This window comes from Scyliorhinus canicula, chromosome 4 (assembly GCF_902713615.1).
Source record: "Scyliorhinus canicula chromosome 4, sScyCan1.1, whole genome shotgun sequence".
Lineage (NCBI taxonomy): Eukaryota > Metazoa > Chordata > Chondrichthyes > Carcharhiniformes > Scyliorhinidae > Scyliorhinus > Scyliorhinus canicula.
This window is the reverse complement of record NC_052149.1, coordinates 131,630,393-131,647,469: the sequence shown is the minus strand read 5'-3', so window position 1 is coordinate 131,647,469 and position 17,077 is coordinate 131,630,393. Positions and strand designations below refer to the sequence as shown.

The window sequence follows — 17,077 nt, the reverse complement described above, 5'->3', positions numbered from 1 at the left end:
AACAGCTTGCACAAACTTTAAGAGTTAGAGTGGAAATATGAAAATACAAAATAAGGATAGCGAGTAGTTAAGTAAAAGGTATAGAGTGATCCTGGATGGAAAATGGCTGCCCGGACCTCTATGTTTAAGGAAAATGTTATCAGTCTGACTCCATCTGTCCCTACCCCTGTAATGTGTGGATTGGCTTGGATGAGTCTCAAATGCATTTGGTTGGATGGTTAGTTGTCAATCATCAATATGCAACATAGCTGTGGATATGTTGCATTTTTAGATGTTTGTCGTGTATTTGAATGTGATTTATACTTTTAATCAGCTCTCGTTTCTACTGTTTTTTTGCTGACTGCTATACTACTCATATTTTGAACAATGGTGGATTCATGTAGTCATGGTGCTTATTTTGACCTTGATCAGATTGTGATACTGTTTAATACTTTTAATGAAACTAATTCTGTTCATTAGAACAATGGACAGTTTATAATGTCAACTTAACTTTTCAGTAGAAATGTTGCATTTGTTTCTAGCTAGCCTGTGGATGTTTCAAATTATGTGCTTTTGTTACTGCAAACTGTGTGTTTTTGTAATCTAAGGTTATAGAATGTAGAACATACAGTGCAGAAGGAGGCCATTCGGCCCATCGAGTCTGCACCAACCCACTTAAGCCCTCGCTTCCATCCTATCCCCGTAACCCAATAACCCCTCCTAACCTTTTTGGACACTAAGAGTAATTTAGCATGGCCAATCCACCTAACCTGCACGTCTTTGGACTGTGGGAGGAAACTGGAGCACCCGGAGGAAACCCACGCAGACATGGGGAGAACATGCAGACTCCGCACAGACAGTGACCCAGTAGGGAATCGAACCTGGGACCCTGGCAGCTGTGAAGCCACAGTGCTAGCCACTTGTGCTACCATGCTGCCCAGGTATGCTTGAAGTCTTATGCTGAGATCCATTTTAAAATGGATTTCAAACTGGGCATTTATTTACATCAAAATGGCTAAAGCAATGATCCTTTTACCAGTGAGAAATAGGTGGTTCCCTTCAGTGATTATAAGCGGGTGTTGGTGATTATAAGAGGGATATTGGTGATTATAAAGGGGATTTGGTGATTATAAGGGGGATAGTTGGTGATTATAAGAGGGCTATTGGTGATTATAAGAGGGATATTGGTGATTATAAGAGGGATATTGGTGATTATAAAGGGGATTTGGTGATTATAAGGGGGATAGTTGGTGATTATAAGAGGGATATTGGTGATTATAAGAGGGATATTGGTGATTATAAAGGGGATTTGGTGATTATAAGGGGGATAGTTGGTGATTATAAGAGGGATATTGGTGATTATAAAGGGGATTTGGTGATTATAAGGGGGATAGTTGGTGATTATAAGAGGGATATTGGTGATTATAAGAGGGATATTGGTGATTATAAGAGGGATATTGGTGATTATAAGAGGGATATTGGTGATTATAAGAGGGATATTGGTGATTATAAGAGGGATATTGGTGATTATAAGAGGGATATTGGTGATTATAAGAGGGATATTGGTGATTATAAAGGGGATTTGGTGATTATAAGGGGGTTAGTTGGTGACTATAAGGGGATTATTGGTATTATTGGTGATTATTGGGAAGGTAGTTGATGATCATAAGGAGTAGTTGGTGATAATGGGGTAGTTAGTGATTATAAGGGGGATTTGGTGATTATACGGGGTTGATGGTGATTATAAGGGGGTAGGTATTTGGTAATTATAAGAGGTGTTTGTGATTATAAGGGGGTACTGGATTATAAATGTGAATTGGGGATTGTAAGGGGGATTGGTGATTATAATCATAGACTTTACAGTGCAGAAAGAGGCCATTCGGCCCATCGAGTCTGCACTGGCCCTTGGAAAGAGCACCGACCCAGGCCCATCCTCCACCCCATTCCCGTAACCCCACCCAACCCTTTTGGAAAGGAAGGGCAATTTAGCATGGCCAATCCACTTAACCTGCACATCATTGGACTGTGGGAGGAAACCAGAGCCCCCAGAGGAACCCATGCAGACACGGGGAGAACGTGCAGACTTCGCACAAACAGTGACCCAAGCAGGGAATCGAACATGGGACACTAGAGCTGTGAAGCAATTGTGCTAACCACTGTGCTACCGTGTTACCCATGAGGTGTTGGTGATTATAAGGGGGATTTGGTGATTGTAAAGAGGTGTTGGTGATTATTTAGTTATTTATTTTTTAAATTTAGAGTACCCAATTAATTTTTTTCCAATTATGGGGCAATTTAGCGTGGCCAATCCACCTACCCTGCACATTTTTGGGCACATTTTTGGGCAACCCCACGCAAACACGGGCAGCGGGTGCGGAGGCAGATGTTGTAGCCTTAGCCTCATTGATCGCCCGAAGGCCGATCCTGATGGGATGGAGAGCAACTCCTCCACCCTGTGCTCTGGCATGGCGGGTGGATCTGTTGGAATTCTTGAGTCTTGAAAAGGTTAAGTTTGAACTGAGGGGAAGGATGGAGGGGTTCTACAATTCATGGATGTTATTCATTATGCACTTTTGAGAATTGGATAACATCGAACATTAGCGGGGGGGGACGCGGATTGTGTGTATTAATGGTGATGAAAGCTGATTCTGGATTCCTTTTTGTTATTTACGTTAATATGGCAACAGTTGTTTGGGGGTCGATGGGAGGATGGGATTGTTGTAGATATGGGGATTGATATTATATTCATTACTGCTTATTTTTTATTGTCTGTGGGTGTAAATTTGGGAGAAAATGTGAAAAAGGAGAATAAAAATATTTTTTTAAAACAAGGGAGAATGTGCAAACTCCACATGGACAGTGACCCAGAGCGGGGATCAAACCTGGTACCTCGGCACCATTAGACAGCAGTGCTAACCCACTGCGCCACCGTGCTGCCCTGGTGTTGGTGATTATAAGGGGGTAGTTGGTGATTTTGGGGGAGGGGGACAGTCTGCCCTTGATGGGCTGACTGGTCTCCTCAGTGTGGACATTGCTCCCAGTGAGCGGCAGTCGGTGCTGTTGAGTCCGACATTGAGAGACAGCGAGTGGCGCTCCTGGTGAAACTGTCCCCGCCCGGAAACTGGAACCCGGACATCATTCACAGAAACACCGGGGCCAGGAGTGACGGACCGGGGAGAGGAAGTAGGAAAGGGAGGGGGCGGAGAGAGGCCTGTGCGCGATCCCGGGGAGAGAGAGGCCTGTGCGCGATCCCGGGGAGAGAGAGGCTTGTGCGCGGTCCCGGGGAGAGAGAGAGGCCTGTGCGCGACCCCGGGGAGAAAGAGAGAGGCCTGTGCGCGATCCCGGGGAGAAAGAGAGAGGCCTGTGCGCGATCCCGGGGAGAGAGAGAGGCCTGTGCGCGGTCCCGGGGAGAGAGAGGCCTGTGCGCGATCCCGGGGCGAGAGAGGTTTGTGCGCGGTCCCGGGGAGAGAGAGGCCTGTGCGCGGTCCCGAGGGAGAGAGGCCTGTGCGCGGTCCCGGGGAGAGAGAGGCCTGTGCGCGGTCCCGGGGAGAGAGAGGCCTGTGCGCGGTCCCGGGGAGAGAGAGGCCTGTGCGCGGTCCCGGGGAGAGAGAGGTCTGTGCGCGGTCCCGAGAGAGAGAGGACTGTGCGCGGTCCCGAGGGAGAGAGGCCTGTGCGCGGTCCCGAGGGAGAGAGGCCTGTGCGCGGTCCCGGGGAGAGAGAGAGGGGCTTGTGCGCGGTCCCGGGGAGAGAGAGAGGGGCTTGTGCGCGGTCCCGGGGAGAGAGAGAGGGGCTTGTGCGCGGTCCCGAGGGAGAGAGGCTTGTGCGCGGTCCCGAGGGAGAGAGGCTTGTGCGTGGTCCCGGGGTGAGAGAGGCCTGTGCGCGGTCCCGGGGTGAGAGAGGCCTGTGCGCGGTCCCGGGGTGAGAGAGGCCTGTGCGCGGTCCCGGGGAGAGAGAGGTCTGTGCGCGGTCCCGGGGAGAGAGAGGCCTGTGCGCGGTCCCGGGGTGAGAGAGGCCTGTGCGCGGTCCCGGGGAGAGAGAGGTCTGTGCGCGGTCCCGGGGAGAGAGAGGCCTGTGCGCGGTCCCGGGGAGAGAGAGGTCTGTGCGCGGTCCCGGGGAGAGAGAGGTCTGTGCGCGGTCCCGGGGTGAGAGAGGTCTGTGCGCGGTCCCGGGGAGAGAGAGGCCTGTGCGCGGTCCCGGGGAGAGAGGGGTCTGTGCGCGGTCCCGGGGTGAGAGGGGTCTGTGTGCGGTCCCGGGGTGAGAGGGGTCTGTGCGCGATCCCGGGGTGAGAGGGGTCTGTGTGTGGTCCCGGGGAGAGAGAGAGAGATCTGTGCACGGTCCCGGGGAGAGAGAGGCCTGTGCGCGGTCCCGGGCGGAGAGGGGTCTGTACGCGGTCCCGGGGGAGAGAGAGGCCTGTGCGTGGTCCCGGGAGAGAGAGGCCTGTGCGCGTTCCCAGGTCGGTGAGGATGGTTCTCCTAACGATGATTGCCCGGGTGGCTGATGGCCTCCCGTTGGCCGCGTCGATGCAGGAGGATGAACAGGTGAGAAATCCTGAATTAGTCACAAAAATCTCATTTATACCAAGAGATATTAATAATCGTCAGTCTGGGTTATAGATATAATCGATAGTGAACTCGGAGAGCCAGTGTTAGACTGGGGGATGGCTAATTACAACAGCATTAGGCAGGTTCTGGAGTGTGTTGACTGGGCGAGACTGCTTGAGGGAAAATCAACTTTCAGCATGTAGGAGACTTTCAAATATCAGTTGATTAGAATTCAGGACCGGCATGTACCTGTGTGGACGAAAGATAAGGTGACAAGTATAAGGAACCCTGGATAACGAGGGATATTATGAACCATGTCAAAATAAAAAGGAAGCATTCATAAGCTCTAAAAGACTTAGGATAGATGAAGCCCTTGAATATAAAGCAAGTAGGAAGGAACTTAAGGTAGGAGTTAGGAAGGCTAAAAGGGGTCATGAAATGTCATTGGCAAACAGGATTAAGGAAAATCCTAAGGCGTTTTATACAAATGTAATGAGCAAGAGGGTAACCAGAGAAAGGGTTGGTCTATTCAAGGATATTGGAGGAACCAGAGGAAATGGGAGAGATACTAAATGAATACTTTGCCTCAGTATTCACTAAAGAAAGGACTTGGTGGATGAGGAGTATGAGTAGAGTGTGTAGATATTCTGAGTCATGTTGATAGTAATAAAGAGGAGGTGTTAGGCATCTTAAAAGGTCTGATGGGATCTACCCCAGAATACTGAGGGAGGCAAGGGAGGAAATTGCTGGGCCCTTGACAATAATCCTTATATCGTCATTGGCTACAGGTGAAGGTCCAGAGGAATAGAGAGTAGCCAATGTTGTTCCATTGTTTAAGGGCAGCAGGGATAATCCAGGAAATTATAAAACTTCCGTCAGTGGTAGGAAAATTATTAGAAACGATTCTTGGAGATAAGATTTACTCACATTATGGAAACAAATGGATTTATTAGTGATGGACAGCATGGTTTTGTGAAGGGCAGGTTGTGTCTCACTAATTTGATCGAGTTTTTCAAGGAAGTGACAAAAGTAATAGATGAGGGAAAGGCAGTAGATGTATACATGGACTTCAGTAAAGCCTTTGACAAGGTTCCTCATAGTAGACTGGTACAAAAGATGAAGTCACATGGGATCAGAGGAGAGCTAGCAAGTTGGATACAGAACTGGCTTGGGCACAGAAGACAGAGGGTAGCAGTGGAAGGGTGCTTTTCTGAATGTAAGACTGTGACTAGCGGTGTTCCACAGGGATCAGTTTTGGGGCCTTAGTTGTTCATGGTGCATATAAATGATTTGGAAGAAAATGTAGCTGGTCTAGTAAATTTGTAGATGACACAAAAATTGGTGGAGGTGCGGATTGTGAAGAGGACTGTCAGAGGATATAGCAGGATATAAACTGGTTGGAGTCCTGGATGGAGAAATGGCAGAAGGAGTTTAATCTGGACAAATGTGAGTTAATGCACTTTGGAAGGTCCAATGCATGTACGAATTACATAATAAATGGTAGAACTGTTGTGAGTACTGACAGGCAGAGAGATCTGGGCGTGCATGTCCACCGATCACCGAAAGCGGTAATGCAGGTGGATAAGGTGGTCACAAAGGCATACGGCATGCTGGCCTTCATCGGTCAGGGCATTGAATATAAAAATTAGCAAGTCATGTTGCAGCTGTACAGGACCTTAGGCCTCATTTGTAATATTGTGTACCATTCTGGTCGCCACACTACCAGAAGGATATGGATGCTTTGGAGAGGGGACAGAAGCGGTTTACTAGAATGTTGCCCGGTATGGAGGGCATTAGCTATGAGGAGAGGTTAGATAAACTCGGTCTGTTCTCACTGGAACGACGGAGGCTGAGAAGTGACCTGATACAAAATGATGAGTGGCATGGACAGAGTGGCTAGTCAGATGCTCTTTCCTCGGGTAGGAGAGTGAAGTACTAGCGGATATAGATTTAAGGTGCATGGTGAAAAGTTTAGAATAGATATGCGAGGCAGATTTCTTTACATAGTGCACGGTTAATATATGGAAGGCACATCCTGGGTAGGTTGTGGGAGCAGGTGCAATAGCGGCATTAACGGGAATCTAGATAATATATGAATAGGGTGGGAATGGAAGGATTACAGACTCCATAAGCGCTTACGGTTTTACTTTGGTCGGCACAGGCTTGGAGGGCCGAAGGGCCTGTTCCTGTCCTGTATTCTTTGTTTTTTGTGTATAATGGACAGTGAATCAGAGTGCCAGTGTAATCGACAGTGAACTGACTAGCCAGTGTAATCGACAGTGAATCGGAGTGCCAGTGTATAATCGATAGTGCATCGGAGCGCCAGTGCAATCGACAGTGCATCGGAGTGCCAGTGCAATCGACAGTGCATCGGAGTGCCAGTGCAATCGACAGTGAATCGGAGTGCCAGTGCAATCGACAGTGAATCTGAGTGCCAGTGCAATCGACAGTGAATCGGAGTGCCAGTGCAATCGACAGTGAATCGGAGTGCCAGTGCAATCGACAGTGAATCGGAGTGCCAGTGCAATCGACAGTGAATCGGAGTGCCAGTGCAATCGACAGTGAATCGGAGTGCCAGTGCAATCGACAGTGAATCGGAGTGCCAGTGCAATCGACAGTGAATCGGAGTGCCAGTGCAATCGACAGTGAATCGGAGTGCCAGTGCAATCGACAGTGAATCGGAGTGCCAGTGCAATCGACAGTGAATCGGAGTGCCAGTGCAATCGACAGTGAATCGGAGTGCCAGTGCAATCGACAGTGAATCGGAGTGCCAGTGCAATCGACAGTGAATCGGAGTGCCAGTGCACAAAGAACAAAGAAAATTACAGCACAGGAACAGGCCCTTCGGCCATCCCAGCCTGCGCCAATCCAGATCCTTTATCTAAACCTGTCGCCTATTTTCCAAGGATCTACTTCCCTCTGTTCCTTGCCCGTTCATATATCTGTCTAGATGCATCTTAAATGATGCTATCGTGCCCGCCTCAACCACCTCCGCTAGCAAAGCATTCCAGGCACTCACCACCCTCTGCGTAAAAAAACTTCCCACGCACATCTCCCTTAAACTTTCCCCCTCTCACCTTGAAATCGTGACCCCTTGTAATTGACACCCCCACTCTTGGAAAAAGCTTGTTGCTATCCACCCTGTCCGTATCTCTCATAATTTTGTATACCTCAATCAGGTTCCCCACAACCTCCGTCTTTCCAACGGAAACAACCCTAATCTATTCAACCTTTCTTCATAGCTAGCACCCTCCGTACCAGGCAACATCCTGGTGAACCTCCTCTGCATCCTCTCTAAAGCAGCCACATCCTTCTGGTAATGTGGCGACCAGAACTGCACGCAGTATTCCAAATGTGGCCCAACCAAAGTCCTATACAACTGTAACGTGACCTGCCAACTCTTGTACTCAATACCCCGTCCGATGAAGACAGCATGCCTCTTGACCTGTCTATCGACCTGCATTGCCACCTTCAGGGTACAATGGACCTGAACTCTCTGTACATCAATTTTCCCCAGGACTCTTCCTTTGACTGTGTAGTCCGCTCTTGAATTGAATCTTCCAAAATGCATCACCTCGCATTTGCCTGGATTGAACTCCATCTGCCATTTCTCTGCCCAACTCTCCAACCTATCTATATTTTGCTGTATTCTCTGACAGTCCCCTTCACTATCTGCTACTCCACCAATCTTAGTGTCATCTGCAAACTTGCTAATCAGACCACCTACACCTTCCTCCAGATCATTTATGTATATCACAAACATCAGTGGTCCGAGCACGGATCCCTGTGGAACACCACTAGTCACCCGTCTCCATTTTGAGACACTCCCTTCCACCACTACTCTCTGTCTCCTGATGCCCAGCCAGTTCTTTATCCATCTGGCTAGTACACCCTGAACCCCATACGACTTCACTTTTTCTATCAACCTGCCATGGGAAACTTTATCAAACGCCTTACTGAAGTCCATGTATTTGACATCTACAGCCCTTCCCTCATCAATTAACTTTGTCACTTCCTCAAAGAATTCTATTAGTTTTTTTTCATTGAAGTTTTACATTTTAATGAGTAATGCAACAAAACCAAGGCAGTGATACAGTTCAGTATAAAACAAGGCTCCATATACTTGAATACAGAGAGAGACCGGAAAACAGCAATATAATTGACTTTAGACAATAATTAGGCATATTCTGGTGCCTCTATACCCATCACCAGAGAATAAGGGAAAGGAGGAGGAGTCCATGAAAACATGGTAAAATGTTTCACACCTTGTCCAAAGATGTACAGGTTAGGTGGATCGGCCATGATCAATTGCCCCTTTCTTTCCAGGGATATGTACGTTAGGTTAAGGGGTTATTGGGATAGGGCAAGGAAATAGACTTGGCTGGAATAATCTTTCGAGGGTTGAATGGCTTCGTTCTGCACTGTAGGGATTCTATGATTACCTTCTCACACAATGAATGCTCACAATGACCACCAGAATTCAGGATAAATATTTTGCTCCATGTTTGGGCTCGTACCAGTACACATCCCCTCAACTTCTCCCCTCGATACCAGAGCCACCTGTACCCCTCTTCAAAAAAACCAACATTCTGTGCACACCCTTAAAAATAAATATTCAAAGAAAATCCGCGAGAACCCGTTATATGGGCAGCAGGGGAGCATAGTGGTTAGCACAGTTGCTTCACAGCTCCAGGGTTCCAGGTTCGATTCCCGGCTGGGTCACTGTCTGTGTGGAGTCTGCACGTTCTCCCCGTGTATGAGTGGGTTTCCTCCGGGTGCTCGGGTTTCCTCCCACAGTCCAAAGATGTGCGGGTTAGGTGGATTGGTCATGCTAAATTGCCTCTTAGTGTCCAAAAAAGATTTATCTCGGATTATTGAGGAACTGCAGGATAATAACACCGTCTGTGTAGCCTCGAAAGGCCAAAGTCATGAAAGGATCGTCAAACACTCCTCAGGATCTCAAAAATTCCAACAGACAAAGCGCCTTCACCCCCACCACACAGTTGCCCTGGCAACCAAGAACCCCCGCCAGGCAAAGTGCTCTGTCGAACAGAAGGATTCTCTCCTGTGCTTCCCCTATTCTATCCAGGAAACCTCGCAGCTCCTCAAAGTGGGCAGCAGAAGCCAGCGACATGGAGCCAAGATCATCGGCCAGTGCGTCATCCACAATGACTGCCATCATCCCGATATCGGCAACACCGCTGAGGCGTAGGCCCCGCTCACCAACAAAGCCGCTTCTGCCAGCTGCACCGCACCCCAGCCACCGCTAACTGCCCCAGTCAAACCAGGATTCAACTGGGCTCTTCACTGCCAAACTCCACCCAGGAGTATCCAGGGATAAAGTGCAAAACATATATCCCCAAAAAATAGTCATTATAGAATGTAAAATACAAATGGAGCCGGAGCTCGCGAAAATGCAACCCACCATGTGACCCCCCCCCCCCCCTCCCCCAGATGACAATCTGTTGAAGAAGCTCCTGTGTCTATATTAAACGTATCTCGTTGTTGACAGCAGACGACAGAAATGTCAGATTTTGCTCTTGATTGTGTTCTTCACAATCGGTCAGCTTGAGCAAGGCGCAGCCTTTTATTGCCCACGAACAGACGGGGCTTTAGTCTCCTCCTCCTTCACTCTCTTGTACAACAGCACGTATGCAGTCTCACCCCATCTCATGTCCCAGCGGCCAAAAGTACTCTTGACACAGTTCCAATCCACCTGCCACACCCTGGAACAGGGGTGGGCAAACTACGGCCCGCGGGCCGCATGCGGCCCGCCAAAGGTCTTTATGCGGCCCACCAAGTCATTAAAAAAAAATAAAAAAATATTTTTAAATTTAAAAAAAAAAAAAAAATTTTTTTTTAAGGTTAATGGGGGGGGCTGTTGGGTTACTTACTGGTATAGGGTGGATACGTTGACTTGAATAGGGTGATCATTGCTCGGCACAACGTCGAGGGCCGAAGGGCCTGTTCTGTGCTGTACTGTTCTATGTTCTATATGAGGCGCCCAGAATCATAACCGGGTGAAGTAATTATTTTACTTAATATACTATGCGGCCCTTTAAAATTGTGAATTTCTGAATGTGGCCCTTGCATGAAAAAGTTTGCCCACCCCTGCCCTGGAATCATCCATGTGGTACCACTTAGAGTCTTTGAAAGACTTCACATACACAGTGTAATGCCCAAAGAATGCGGACCCATAATGGGCCAGGACTGCGTAAAGCTGATAGTGCCAACATTCCTGGCCAATTCCACATTCCTGCATCTTTTCTGTGATTGGAAGACAGTTGAGGTTCAGGATTTCAGGAAATGTCACCGTGCTGTGGATTTTCTCGGTGAAACAGCTCGTTGAGGGTCCACCACGAAATCGATTCAGTTGCAGATTGAGAATCTCAGGGAGTGTGACAATGTTGAAACCCTGCTTTGCGGACCTTCTCCTTTCACAACCAGGGCACAGATTCTGGTCACCCCTGGTCAGTTCCTGGGGCTTGAAAAACCGCCTCAGGATCTCTTCCAGCTGGAAATATCCATTAAACATGGACTTTTTCAGTGGCAAAGGCAGGCTCAGGAAATTGCTGTCTCTCACAGTCACATTACCACAGTCACACTTCACAAACTGCTTCAATTTGATCTCATAGAGACTCCTCAACTCCTTCGCCCTTTCTGGAGCTTGTAACTGATCCATTAAGAAGTTTAAAATAAGGAGAAATAGTTCCTCTGCAGCATACTGTCTGTTAACTCGTTATGTTTACTTTAGCGATGGGCAGGGATAGGTATATACCGCAAGGCAAGAATTATAGCTGGGGGAAAGGCAATTATGATGCTATTCGGCAAGATTTAGGATGTATAGGATGGGGAAGGAAACTGCGTGTCCTTGATAAGTATGTACCTGTCAGACAGGGAGGAAGTTGCCGAGCAAGGGAACCGTGGTTTACTAAGGAAGTTGAAGCACTTGTCAAGAGGAAGAAGAAGGCTTATGTTAGGATGAGACATGAAGGCTCAGTTAGGGCACTTGAGAGTTACAAGTTAGCCAGGAAGGACCTAAAGGGAGAGTTAAGAAGAGCGAGGAGAGGACACGAAAAGTCGTTGGTGGATAGGATCAAGGAAAACCCTAAGGCTTTCTATAGGTATATCAGGAACAAAAGAATGAATAGAGTAAGATTAGGGCCAATCAAGGATAGTAATGGAAAGTTGTGTGTGGAATCAGAGGAGATTGGGGAAGCGTTAAATGGATATTTTTCGTCAGTGTTTACACTGGAGAAAGACAATGTTGTCGAGGAGAATACTCAGGTACAGTCGACCAGGCTAGATGGGATTGAGGTTCACAAGGAGGAGGTGTTAGCAATTTTGGAAAGTGTAAAAATAGATAAGTCCCCTGGGCCAGATGGGATTTATCCTAGAATTCTCTGGGAAGCCAGGGAGGAGATTGCAGAGACTTTGTCCTTGATCTTTATGTCGTCTTTGTCGACAGGAATAGTGCCGGAAGACTGGAGGATAGCAAATGTTGTCCCCTTGTTCAAGAAGGGGAGTAGAGACAACCCTGGTAATTATAGACCTGTGAGCCTTACTTCGGTTGTGGGTAAAATGTTGGAAAAGGTTATAAGAGATAGGGTTTATAATCATCTTGAAAAGAACAAGTTGATTAGCGATACTCAACACGGTTTTGTGAAGGGTAGGTCATGCCTCACAAACCTTATTGAGTTTTTTGAGAAGGTGACCAAACAGGTGGATGAGGGTAAAGCGGTTGATGTGGTGTATATGGATTTCAGTAAGGCGTTTGTTAAGGTTCCCCACGGTAGGTTATTGCAGAAAATACAGAGGCATGGGATTCAGGGTGATTTAGCAGTTTGGATCAGAAATTGGCTAGCTGATAGAAGACAAAGGGTGGTGGTTGATGGGAAATGTTCTGATTGGTGTCCAGTTACTAGTGGTGCACCACAAGGATCTGTTTTGGGGCCGCTGCTGTTTGTCATTTTTATAAATGACCTGGAAGAGGGTGTAGAAGGATGGGTTAGTAAATTTGCAGATGACACGAAGGTCGGTGGAGTTGTGGATAGTGCTGAAGGATGTTATAGGTTACAGAGGGACATAGATAAGCTGCAGAGATGGGCTGAGAGGTGGCAGATGGAGTTTAATGCGGAAAAGTGTGAGGTGGTTCACTTTGGAAGGAGTAACAGGAATGCAGAGTACTGGGCTAATGGCAAGATTCTTGGTAGTGTAGATGAACAGAAAGATCTCGGCATCCAGGTACATAAATCCCTGAAAGTTGCCACCCAGGTTAATAGGGCTGTTAAGAAGGCATATGGTGTGCTAGCCTTTATCAGTAGGGGGATTGAGTTTCGGAGCCACGAGGTCATGCTGCAGCTGTACAAAACTCTGGTGCAGCCGCACCTGGAGTACTGCGTGCAGTTCTGGTCACCACATTATAGGAAGGATGTGGAAGCTTTGGAAAGGGTTTAGAGGAGATTTACTAGGATGTTGCCTGGTATGGAGGGAAGGTCTTACGAGGAAAGGCTCAGGGACTTGAGGTTGTTTTTGTTAGAGAGGAGAAGGCTGAGAGGTGGCGTAATAGAGACATATAAGATAGTCAGAGGGTTAGATAGGGTGGACAGTGAGAGTCTTTTTCCTCGGATGGTGATGACCAACACGAGGGGACATAGCTTTAAATTGAGGGGTGATAGATATAGGACAGATGTCAGAGGCAGTTTCTTTACTCAGAGAGTAGTAGGGGTGTGGAACGCCCTGCCTGCAACAGTAGTAGACTCGCCAACTTTAAGGGTATTTAAGTGGTCACTGGATAGACATATGGATGAAAATGGAATAGTGTAGGTCAGATAGGCTTCAGATGGTTTCAAGGGTCGGCGCAACATCGAGGGCCGAAGGGCCCGTATTGCGCTGTAATGTTCTATGTTCTAACTCTCACACCATTTTGAGCGAGGCAGCGTAGAAACATGTCTGCCCTCTTCACATGACATCCTGAGGCCTGCATCTGCTCAAACAGTCGATGCATCGCAGACGGGATGTTTGTTGGGTCAACCACCACTTTCTTCAGATCCAACCTCTGTAATATGGATGTAAACTCAGGTGTCAGGTAGAAGCTCTGGAGCACTGCATTGATACAGCAGGTCAGCCATTGATTCTCCAATCCCACTATACCATTCTTAAACTTGCCGCTTGCATAGAGCCACAGAGACTAAGGCTGGAGCTGCCCTTCCTCATTATCTCCTTGTCCAGTAGGGAGGTCATCACGAGAACTTCTCTCTGTGTCCAAAGTATCCAATAACCCGGTCTTACCCTGTTTCTTTTCATTAGGAGTTGACCTGTCCATCGTCCAGCACTGTCCGGTGACTCCTTATTTTCGAGAGACCGTTACCTTTCTGTATGTCACCTCCCTCCCTCCGACTGCCGAGTCCCCTGCCGGGATGTGTGGAGTCAGAGGAAATGAGTGAGCTTCTTAATGAATACTTTGCATCGGTATTCACCAAGGAGAGGGACATGATGGATGTTGAGGCTAGGGATGGATGTTTAAATACTCTAGGTCATGTCGGCATAAGGAAGGGGGAGGTTTTGGGTATTCTAAAAGGCATTAAGGTGGACAAGTCCCCAGGACTGGATGGGATGTATTCCAGGTTACTGAGGGAATCGAGGGACAAAATAGCTGGGGCCTTAACAGATATCTTTGCAGCATCCTTAAGCACGGGTGAGGTCCCGGAGGACTGGAGAATTGCTAACGTTGTCCCTTTGTTTAAGAAGGGTAGCAGGGATAATCCAGGGAATTATAGAACTGTGAGCTTGACGTCAGTGGTAGGCAAACTGTTGAAGAAGATACTGAGGGATAGGATCTATTCACATTTGGAAGAAAATAGACTTATCAGTGATAGGCAGCATGGTTTTGTGCAGGGAAGGTCATGTCTTACAAACCTAATAGAATTCTTTGAGAAAGTGACAAAGTTAATTGCTGAGGGAAGGGCTGTAGATGTCATATACATGGACTTCAGTCAAGCATTTGATAAAGTTTCCCATGGCAGGTTGATGGAAAAAGTGAAGTCGTCTGGGGTTCAGGGTGTACTAGCTAGATGGATAAAGAACTGGCTGGGCAACAGGAGACAGAGAGTAGTGGTGGAAGGGAGTGTCTCAAAATGGAGAAAGGGTGACTAGTGGTTTTCCACAGGGATCCGTGCTCGGACCACTGTTTGTGATATACATAAATGATCTGGACGAAGGTATAAGTGGTCTGATGAGCAAGCTTGCAGATGATACTAAGATTGGTGGAGTTGCAGATAGCGAGGCGGACTGTCAGAGAATACAGCAAAATATAGATAGATTGGAGAGTTGGGCAGAGAAATGGCAGATGGAGTTCAATCCAGGCAAATGCGAGGTAATGCATTTTGGAAGATCTAACTCAAGAGCAGACTATATGGTCAATGGAAGAGTCTTGGGGAAAATTGATGTACAGAGAGATCTGGGAGTTCAGGTCCATTGTACTCTGAAGGTGGCAACGCAGGTCGATAGAGTGGTCAAGAAGGCATACAGCATGCTTGCCTTCATCAGATGGGGTATTGAGTACAAGAGTCGGCAGGTCATGTTACAGTTGTATCGGACTTTGGTTAGGCCACATTTGGAATACTGCGTGCAGTTCTGGTTGCCACATTACCAGAAGGATGTGGATGCTTTAGAGAGGGTGCAGAGGAGGTTCACCAGGATGTTGCCTGGTATGGAGGGTACTAGCTATGAAGAAAGGTTGAGTAGATTAGGATTGTTTTCATTGGAAAGACAAAGGTTGAGGGGAGACCTGATTGAGGTCTACAAAATTATGAGAGATATGGACAGGGTGGATAGCAACAAGCTTTTCCAAGAGTGGGGGTGTCAATTACAAGGGGTCGCGATTTCAAGGTGAGAGGAGGAAAGTTTAAGGGAGATGTGTGTGGAAAGTTTTTTACGCAGAGGGTTTTTTACGGGTGCCTGGAATGCTTTGCCAGCGGAGGTGGTAGAGGTGGGCACGATAACATAATTTAAGATGCATCTGGACAGACATATGAACGGGCGGGGAACAGAGAGAAGTAGACCTTGGAAAATAGGCAACAGGTTTAGATAAAGGATGTGGGTCGGCGCAGGCTGGGAGGGCCGAAGGGCCTGTTCCTGTGCTGTAATTTTCTTTGTTCTTTGAGTGCCAGTGTACAATGGGCAATGAATTGGAATGCCAGTGTATAATGGTAGTGAATCGGAATGCCAGTGTATAACGGGTAGTGAATCGGAATGCCAGTGTATAATGGGTAGTGAATCGGAGTGCCAGTGTGTAATGGGTAGTGAATCGGAGTGCCAGTGTGTAATGGGTAGTGAATCGGAGTGCCAGTGTATAATGGGTAGTGAACCGGAGTGCCAGTGTATAATGGGTGTGAATCGAATGCCAGTGTATAATGGGTAGTGAATCGGAATGCCAGTGTATAATGGGTAGTGAATTGGAATTCCAGTGTATAATGGGTAGTGAATCGGAGTGCCAGTGTATAATGGGTAGTGAATCGGAGTGCCAGTGTATAATGGGTAGTGAATCGGAGTCCCAGTGTATAATGGGTAGTGATTCGGAGTGACAGTGTATAATGGGTAGTGAGTCGGAGTGCCAGTGTATAATGGGTAGTGAATCGGAGTCCCAGTGTATAATGGGTAGTGAATCGGAGTCCCAGTGTATAATGGGTAGTGAATCGGAGTGCCTGTGTATAATGGGTAGTGAATCGGAGTGACAGTGTATAATGGGTTGTGAATCGGAGTGACAGTGTATAATGGGTGTGAATCGGAGTGACAGTGTATAATGGGTAGTGAACCGGAGTCCCAGTGTATAATGGGTAGTGAATCGGAATGCCAGTGTATAATGGGTAGTGAGTCGGAGTGCCAGTGTATAATGGGTTGTGAATCGGAGTGCCAGTGCATAATGGGTGTGAATCGGAGTGACAGTGTATAATGGGTAGTGAATCGGAGTGCCAGTATATAATGGGTAGTGAATCGGAGTGCCAGTGTATAATGGGTAGTGAGTCGGAGAGCCAGTGCATGATGTGTAGTGAATCGGAGTGCCAGTGCATGATGGGTAGTGAATTGGAGTGCCAGTGTATAATGGGTAGTGAGTCGGAGAGCCAGTGTATAATGGGTAGTGAATCGGAGTGCCAGTGTATAATGGGTAGTGAGTCGGAGAGCCAGTGCATGATGGGTAGTGAATCGGAGTGCCAGTGTATAATGGGTAGTGAGTCGGAGAGCCAGTGCATGATGGGTAGTGAATCGGAGTGCCAGTGCATGATGGGTAGTGAATCGGAGTGCCAGTGTGTAATGGGTAGTGAATCGGAGTGCCAGTGTATAATGGGTAGTGAATCGGAGTGCCAGTGTATAATGGGTAGTGAATCGGAGTGACAGTGTATAATGGGTTGTGAATCGGAGTGACAGTGTATAATGGGTGTGAATCGGAGTGACAGTGTATAATGGGTAGTGAACCGGAGTCCCAGTGTATAATGGGTAGTGAATCGGAATGCCAGTGTATAATGGGTAGTGAGTCGGAGTGCCAGTGTATAATGGGT

The 17,077-nt window shown here is 47.5% G+C and overlaps 1 protein-coding gene across 1 annotated transcript in view; it reads left to right on the top strand.

Moving 5' to 3' along the window:
- The first annotated feature begins 3,075 nt into the window (after positions 1-3,075).
- Positions 3,076-17,077, top strand: part of LOC119964248 (vesicle-trafficking protein SEC22b-like) — a 52,784-nt gene continuing 38,782 nt past the window's right edge. Inside the window, exon 1 of the mRNA XM_038793528.1 lies at positions 3,076-4,517. Within this exon, the coding sequence (XP_038649456.1) occupies positions 4,443-4,517 (75 nt within the window). The 5' untranslated portion in view covers positions 3,076-4,442. The remainder of the gene's footprint in view (positions 4,518-17,077) is intronic.